This window comes from Pangasianodon hypophthalmus, chromosome 14, assembly GCF_027358585.1.
Source record: "Pangasianodon hypophthalmus isolate fPanHyp1 chromosome 14, fPanHyp1.pri, whole genome shotgun sequence".
Lineage (NCBI taxonomy): Eukaryota > Metazoa > Chordata > Actinopteri > Siluriformes > Pangasiidae > Pangasianodon > Pangasianodon hypophthalmus.
The window spans coordinates 24,633,067-24,642,427 of record NC_069723.1 but is presented as its reverse complement, the minus strand read 5'-3'; the positions used below and the strand labels follow the sequence as shown (position 1 = coordinate 24,642,427).

General features: G+C 39.8%; 1 protein-coding gene across 1 annotated transcript; it reads right to left on the bottom strand.

The window, feature by feature from the left end:
- Positions 1–493: 493 nt before the first annotated feature.
- On the bottom strand, positions 494–8,862 carry LOC113539316 (tripartite motif-containing protein 16). The gene is given in 7 exon segments (XM_053239598.1): positions 494–994; positions 997–1,077; positions 1,213–1,272; positions 5,313–5,472; positions 5,662–5,895; positions 6,059–6,154; positions 8,211–8,862. Coding segments are annotated over 7 exon segments (1,680 nt in total). The 5' UTR covers positions 8,808–8,862; the 3' UTR covers positions 494–542.
- Positions 8,863–9,361: the final 499 nt, after the last annotated feature.

Genomic DNA, 9,361 nt, shown 5'->3' with positions numbered 1-9,361 from the left:
TTAATTAATTATTATCAATTAGGATTTTCAATATCTCATTCTAGCATTCAGGAGGATATTAGGAACGCAGGCTCTTTAAATGCTTTTAAATCCAGGTTTAAAATTCTGCATGTTCTAATGGTCCTATCTGTGATTGTGATAAACCTATTGAGTTTTTAATACCTTTAGATTGTTTTACCAAATTTTAATTGTTTTATTAATTTATCGACAATTATTCTTAAATGTTGTTTTTTTTTTTACCTTTTATCTTCACTGTGATTCTTTGTTTTTCATTGATTAATTCTTTATATATATATATATATATATATATATATATATATATATATATATATATATATATATATATATTAAAAACATTATCTCTTCTGTCCTGTTATATATTGTTTATTGTTTTATTCTTCATTGTATTTCCATTCTTTTATGTAGAGCACTTTGAGATTTTGAGTCAAAATTAAGTGCTATATAAAGATGATTATTATTATTATTATTATTATTATTATTATTATTATAAATAATAATAATAATACACTGTTAAGAACATTTCATGGGTCACATAATCTCATAGTTGACTTATCCCACCACATACTGAACCCAGCGTATAGAGGCTGAGTGAATGTGGTGTGGACTCTGTGGAGGAGCCTCATCGTGTCAGAGACACTGTAGAAGGACAGAGTTCCTGCACTGTGATCCACATACACTCCTATTCTGGAGGACGCTGGACCTCGGAGCTCAGTAAGAATGCTATTGTGCAGGAAATATACTTCACTTTGGGAAGAACAACACTTGAGACACCACGACTGATTGTTGTATCCCAAAACTCCATCAATTAACCCTTCATTCCTCATGATATCTTTATATGAGACCGATATGAACACATTACCACAATGGTTATGCTCCACCTCCCAGTAACAGCGTCCACACACACTCTCCTTACACAACACCTGAGGAAAGGGGTCAAATCTCTCTGGATGATCCGAGTATCGCTGTTCTGTCCACTGCGTGTCACTGCTCTGTTCCTCTCTGACAGAATGAGTCGACAATTTGCTGTGTTGGGGTCCAGAGTCAGATAACAGAAATCTAAAACAATGAAATGTCCACAGGTCAGATGTTAATCACAGGATTTAGAATAAGTGTGAGAGACACCTGTCTGTGTTTCCTCCCAATGCTGCTCTATATGAAATGTGTGTGTGTGTGTGTGTGTTTTACACCTACACTGTAGAAAATCTTTTCTGCTTTTCAGTTCTGAGGGTGAAAACATCTGAACTGCTGCATCTGTGGAGACAAAGAGACAAAATAGATACAGACACTGCCATCTCACTAAGGAGACTATCCAGAGCGACTTTAATTGAATTGAATTTAATTTAAGATGTCAGCTATGATTTTTGTAGCATTTTTCAGCATTTGATTGCAAGTATCACCGACATCGCAAATAGAGAGAAGAAGGACTCACTTTTCCCAGGTGAAGTTCTGGGAAAATATGTGTGGTTTTATACAGGAATTATAGGTACAGTAACATAACCGAAGCCTGTGAGTTCCCAGTGCAGATAATTCTTAACGAAAATAATGATATTTTAACTATAATTGTTAACGAAAATCATGCTGTGTTTCAGGGAAGAAACAACATAAAGACATGAAATCCAGTAACACCAGGATAAACAATGGGAGAGATTTCCCAAGATGGAGTATTTTATTACCAATGAAGGAATGAAGCTGGACCTGGAATTTGTGATGTTGTTCCTCAACAGGTCTATAAACACAATCTGTAAGCTTTGAACTGTTTCAGTGGAGTTCTTTACATAAATCCAATAAATATATTTTTATCACTTAAAGAAGGAGATGCTTTGGATTAACCACCTTGAAATGTATGTAATATTAGATAACTGTGTAGCTATGCTAACTAATCAGTACAAGTCAAATTTCCCTTATTTCTAGTGCTATAAACCTCTTGAATCTTGAATCTTGAGTCTATAACTTGGCTATCATGCTAAGCAAAAGGTTGTATCGAGAGAGCTCCACAGTTCCTTATTATTCTGTAGTGACTTACAGTTTTGCTGTGTATTATCATAATTACTACTCTACTGTTTATTATTATGCATTTCCTCACTATTCTGTTATTCTATCATTATTCAGTAGAAAGGTACTTTTATAGATAATCACCTATATCTAAATAACAAAGTAAGCCAATGGCCTTACTTCATAAACAGCTTACCTTGCTATTTGAAGAGGATAATACTAATCCTCATGATTATTGAACTTGGTAACTCTAACTGAACTGTACTCTACAGGTCACCGGGTCCTGGGGGCGGGGCTCTGTGAACCTTTAAAAAAAATCATTCATATGTTGAACTCACCCACTTAACTGTCAGAGATCTATACTTGAAAAAAAAAAAAAAAAATCCTACCCCATCCACCTCTGAGAGCCATGATAATATATCTAGAAAACAATATAAAAATAGCTTTATATTAGGGTGGCATCCTGTCCTATCCTAGACAGTTGTGCCGTACAGCGATGGAAATGCAGAGTTGTCACCAAGAGACATCTGATGTATCTGCTGTCAACCTAACTATAAAGGAAATATGGAAATGGGTGATAGACAATCTGTAGAATTTAGTTTTTAAAAAAATCTTGAGTCCCCAGACCCATCAATCAGTGTTGCAACTCTCAGGATCTGTTTCTGGGTTGACAGCGATGATTGACTCTGGAGCAGCCGGAAACTTCATTGACCAGGAAACTGTGAACCTGCTCAAAATCCCCACTGAATCACTACTCCAACCCAAAAGGATCCAAGCCATCAATGGTAGCCCCATTGGAGAGGGACTGATCACACCAAGCCCCTTCTCCTCCAAGTCAGTGTTTCACATCAAGAGCTCATCTCCCTATTGATCACTGTTTCTCCTAAACACCCCATTATTCTGGGACTTCCCTGGATGGCACTACATAACCCTCAACTCTCCTGGTCAGGTAAACAATTAACGTGCTGGTCTTCATATTGTCAAACCCACTGTCTTCAAACCCCTGAACTCATCATAGCTTCTACCTCCATTGAGAGCCCAGAGAGCCCTTCCTTCTTGATCATTCCTCCAGAAAACCAGGACCTGAACAACGTATTCAGTAAGGCCAAAGCCAGTGGTCTGCCACCCCACCGACCCTATGACTGTGCCATCAAGCTGCTTCCTGGAGCCACTCCTCCTCATGGCAGAGTTTACTCACTCTCTGTGATTGAGCAGAAAGCTATGGATGATTATATTCAGGAAGCTCTTCAACAGGGGTACATCAGACCTTCTACATCTCCTGTATCAGCTGTTTTTTTGTTTGTGGAGAAAAAAGCGGGGTGGGGGGGGGGGGGGGTGGTACTCAGGCCCTGCATTGACTATAGAGGACTAAATCAGTGCACAGTTAAATACCGCGACCCACTTCATTTACCATATACACATATACACCATTTTACCATATACACGGATCATAAAAATCTCGAATATCTCCGTACAGCCAAACCCCTTAACCCCAACAAGCTCGCTGGTCCCTATTCTTTGCCCATTTTAACTTCACCCTGTCCTACTGCCTGGTTCTAAGAACACAAAGGCTGATGCTCTGTCCCGAATGCACGCACCAGAACCTCGTACTGACAGTGAGGAATTCATCCTCCCACCAGCTTGTGTCTTGCCCTCCACTGACTGGGAGATCATTAACACCCCCAGAGAGCAAGTACCATCCACATGTCCAACCAACAAAAGCTTTGTACCTCTTCTTGAGAATTAAACTTATTTTATTAAAGGGATATATTAAAGGGATATTAAAGGGACCACACTGCTGTTGCCACCGGCCATCCGGGAGCACAATGTACTTACCACCTGCTGTGAGAAAAATACTGGAAAAATACAGGAAAACTCTTGCCTCTGCCCATATCCCAATGGCCCTGATCCCACCTAGCTGTCGGCTTTATCTACCAGAATCAAAAAGTAATACCATGATCCTAGTAATCCAAGTCCCTCCGCCTCATTCCTCTTCCTACTCTGCCATCTGCCTTTGTTACTGCTGAACTCTTATTTCACAATGTATTCAGGTATTTCGGAATACCAGAAGATATGGTAAGTGACAGAGGGCTACAATTCACGTCAAGAGAGTGGACCAGTTTTATGGAGAAAATATGCATAACAGTAAGTCTCACATCTGGCTACCACCCCCAATCGAATGGGTAGGCAGAATAGGCGAACCAAAAAATAGGCCGTTTCCTGCACACCTACTGCTTGGCCAATCCAGGAGACTGGGCCCAGTTCCTGCCCTGGGCTAAATACTCACAAAATTCCCTGCAACTCTCTGCCACCCAGTTGACTCCTTTCCAGTGCATCCTCGGGTATCAACCACCACTATTCCCCTGGAATGCCAATTCCACAGACTCGCCTGCCATTAACGACTGGTTTCGGTTCAGTGAGCAGGTTTGGGAGAGCACCCATCAATGCCTTGAGCAGGTAGCACAATTTAACCAAGCATTCGCCGATCAGCATTGAAGCCAACACCCCCAGTATCAACCAGGACACCGGGTATGGCTGTCCACACAGGACCTCAGACAACTTCACACTTGCATGAAACTCACTCCCAGCTACATAGGTCCATTTAAAATTCTTGAACAAATCAATGAAGTAACCTATAAACTCGATCTTCCATGCCACTGTCGCATTGCTCCATCATTCCACGTCTCCAGACTGAAACCAGTACTTCCAGGTCAACCCAATCAGTAAACTCCACTTCCCACCCTGCATCGCGGCCTGTGAACATGGCCGCCACAGACTCCATTTCCCAGATTACACACACATTGCCACGTTCACAATCACAAGCCTCCTGATCACACACACCTGGACTCAATTATCTCATTACTCACTCACAGTATTTAAAGACCTTCAGAACTTTCACTCACCATGAAGTATACGTTCCATTCCTTAGTGTTTGTGACTATACCAAGCCTTTTTCCCTGCCTGATTATTACATTGCTGATTTTGTGCCTGTTTTCTCTTTATGCCTGTTGCCTTACCTCAGATACACTGTTTGCTGGTCGCCTGACCTCTGCCTGTCCCTAGATCTGAATATTGTCCTGTGTTTTGGATTTGTTTGATGTTCTCTCCATTAAACACTGCCTAACTGCATTTGCATCTATCTGAGCCATCTTTATGTGACAATTAGCTTCTCTTTAACTTGCTCAGTTCTTAGGTATTGTTCATTATATTTGTGTGAAGTTCAGAAAGATTACTTTGTGTCTGTCTTTAGAGCAAATAAATATTTCAGGCAGGACAACTCTAACTTTAAACTCTCTAACCTTGAGGACAGATGTTGTTAAATTCCTCCTCACAGATTTCCTCGACTCGTTTTTTCAGATCTGAGAGAGATTTTCTCACTCCATCAAATGAGAGATGTTGATTGACAGTGATGCTGGGTGAGTCCTCACATCCAGGAGGAACACAGAGAGACGGGAAACTCTACAGAGAGGAAACACATAATAGAGAAGGAGAAAAGTGTAGGAGAGGAACGAATGAATCTCAGACTGAATCAGACACAAAGACACACTTGTGATCTCAGACAGGAACATTTATTGTTGCTGTAATGAGCTTTTAGGAGGAAACTTTGTGAGGAACAGCGGCCTCTGTAGATCAGACAGTGAGTGTTACCTGGAGGAAGTGGATGTGATTGTGTGTGTGTGAAAGCTGCTCCAGCTCAGTGACTCTCCTCTTATGATCAGCAATCTCCTGCTCCAGTTGCTCCAGGAGTCGTTCAGCTGGACTCAGTTCAGCTTTCTCCTGAGCTCTGATCAGCTTCTTCACCTCCGAGCGCTTTTTCTCCAGGGAGCTGATCAGCTCAGTAAAGATCCTCTCACTGTCATCTACTGCTGCCTGGGAACGCCTCTGTTAGAAGACACACACATATACACAAAAGGATGGAGATTATTTAATTAATATCTATCTCTTACAGTGACCCTATATTCTCCAGAGAGAATATATGTGTGTGTGTGTGTTTGTGTGTGTGAATGCGTGTGTGTATGTTTAGGAGAATCTGCTCTCTCCTCACCTTAATAATGCTCACAGCCTGTTTCAGCTGCTGCACTTTCTCCTGCTTCTTCTGGATTCTCTGCTGGGATTTCATCTGCTGCTCCTTTAGCTCGTTCTAAGAAAAAATCATTTTCATTGGATGAGGAGCGTAGTGCTTAGTGTATGAATATTAAGTGCAGCTTATGTGTTGAAGTTCACTCATGTTCTACAGAGGTATAGTAAAAAAAATAAATAAATAAATAATAAAAATAATTATAAATTTGAAAACAAACAAACAAAAACCTAAATGACCTAAAGTTGTTTAGAACAAACTAAAATACAATAAAGAACCAGTGTGAAAATGGCACACTGGCAGAAACAATAATGTTATTTCTGTTACAAAAACATTAAGGTAGTTCAATATTCACTGTACTGAAATACAGCATGCATCTACACACATTCAGACAGATAAGGATCTCCCTCTCTCTTAGGAATCACTGATGCTATTTCTCTCTGAAGTATTGCATAAATTCTCTTTCACTGGCATGCTCTCTCCCAAGGATCACGTACACTCTCGCTCAGTCTCTCCGACATCCTGCAGTCGCTTGCTACATCAGTTGTGCGCGTCCTCAGAAATTAATGAGACACGTCTTCATGGTGCAATACCACTGTATAGCACCATGTGACACTGTGTCTGCAACTAAATAAATAAACTAGCATCGTGTCTCAAATCACATACTTATGTACTATTCTAGACCATTATTGAGTACTACCACTAGCTGTTTTACTATTACAGTAAGTGTTTGAATTAAAACAAACCTACTGAAAGCTCTGTTTGAGTACCAGGCTTCTGGATTTTCTAGATTAGTAAATAATTTTGAATGTATTGTGAAGGGTTTTGATTTGAGACGTAGATCATGACAACATTCACAACGACAACAGAAAGTTTTAAAGAGAAACTGAGCTTGTCTATTTAATGTTGCTGTGCATGCATTACTAAACATTAAAGCTCAACTTGGAAACCAGATGGACAGAGATGTTATGGCTCAGATGTGCCATCTAGTGGTCACTGCTTTTAATCCTCTAGATGTAAACGCACATACACATGGTGAAAGTGAAGTACATTTGCGCCTTAATTCATCGGACATTAAGGCACTGGCACCTCTAGGACCTCTCAGGCACAGTTCCATTACAGAAGCACTATAAGGTAATTCTTACTCTGGTGGCCATGTCTGTGTCCCCTTCCCCTTTACACCATTTCAGCAGCCCTGAAATGTCTGATGTCATCTAACACACCGAGATCTCACAGACGTTTTTGTCTCTGGAACTACCTTTTTGACCTGCTGAAACTACACTCTTGAGTCACTTGGGGACAAACCTCCCAATCCTTGTTGCAGACAGAGAGAGTCATTCTAATAAAGTGATAATTGATTGATAATCATTCACAGTCAAAAAGCACAGCTTACTTTGTAAGGTTTATGACATTCCTTTGTTACATCACTCAAAGCTCAGCTTTCACTCTTCCATTGTACAAATCTGGCTACAGCTAACATTGAGAAGGTCTTTAACTGAATCTCTTCATGCTTCCTCCAAGGACATTCTGATAACAGCATCACTATAAGCTCATCTCCTAGACACACTACAACTACAACCAGATCAACATATGGGCTCTTAATAAAGGTTCACAAGATATAGCACTTTAACTTGGAGCTCTTTGGGGCTTGTCTATCTAGCACAAAGCTTGAGAAATCAAACTCAAGCTCTCAGAGCTCTTTATGGCATTTAGTTAAGGGTGTGGTCTGCAATTGAGACCTTAAACATGTTTTGCACATTCTAGTGATGTTAATAATGTTATTATTAGTGATGTCATAATATTAACATGGCTAAAATATCTATTATGAACTAACAGACCTAAAATAAATCAGAGTTTTAAAATAATATAAACATTAACTGCATAATAACACTGTTACAGAGGTTTAACACAGTCTTTGTGCACGTCAGCTGTAAAATGCTGTAAGAATGCTGTTTGGTGTTGGCTGTTCACACTGACGGGTCTGACTTGTTTAACAGCAATACTTTCACTATTTAGAACAATTCACTTTACAGTCAATGACGGTCATATAAAACCAATTTAATCAACTGAAATGAACAGAAATTAGACATGGAAAAGAATAAGGATGTCTGGTTCTCACCTGTTTTTCAGTTCTTTCTGCTTTAGCTGCAACTGTGTCATGGAATCTGTGTTGATCCATCGTACACAGATAACAGATGAAGCTTTGGTCAGTACGACAGTAGATCTCGATCGGTTTGTGGTGCTGAGAGCAGATCTTCTCTTGGAGTTCAGCACAGGCTTCAACTAACTTGTGCTTCTTAAAGGCAGGAGACTGATAGTGAGGTTGAAGATGATCTTCACAATAGGAGGCCTGACACACCAGACAGGTCTTGAGAGCTTTGTGTTTTCTCTCAGTGCAGAAATCACACTCCACATCTCCAGGTCCAGCGTAACAGTGAGCAGGAGGAGCAGCTTGGTGTTCAGTCTTCAGTTTCTCCACCACTTCAGCCAGCATGTTGTTCCTTTGTAGAACAGGCCTTGGAGTAAAAGGCTCTTTGCAATAGGGACAACTGTAAACCCTCCACAGATCTTCCTCATCCCAGAAGCCATTAATACACACCTTACAGAAACAGTGTCCACAGGGTGTAGTCACTGGATCCTTCAGGAAATCCAGACAGATTGGACAGCTGAAGTGATCCAGTGTCAACTGATCTACTGAAACACCGGCCTGTGCCATTTTCCTGCACTCACACACTTAGCTGAGAGAGAGAGATGTTAGTTTTCTTAGTTTTTTTCTCTGAAATGAACTTCCTGGTTCTGCGTGTGTTATAGTCCGACAGAGAGACCGGGCGTGGCTTTAAAGAGTGAGGGAGTTTTAAAAGAAAAAGTGAAAACAGAAAGAGAGGGTTTTTTTGTGTGCAAAGAGCTTCTCTGTGATTGATTGACTTTATTGATTTATATACTGAGTCAGATTAATTGAAGTTTGAATTTGAATGTGTTTTTACATTATCAGTGCAATGCTTGTGAATTTAAAATAAATCACTGACAGTACCTCATTGTTATGACTCCACAAAAGAATGGCACCTTCATGTCACGATAGCTTTTAAAATAAATGTGGACTAAACTGAATTACAAAAAAATGACCAAAGCAACATTTGAGCTTTGCTATCCTGTTTTTTTTCATTCTCCTCAAATTAAAAAATAATATAAAATAATAAATAAATAAATCTCTGATTAATGCATTTATTTTAATATCCTATATATTGAATACAACAGATAAATATCTAGCAA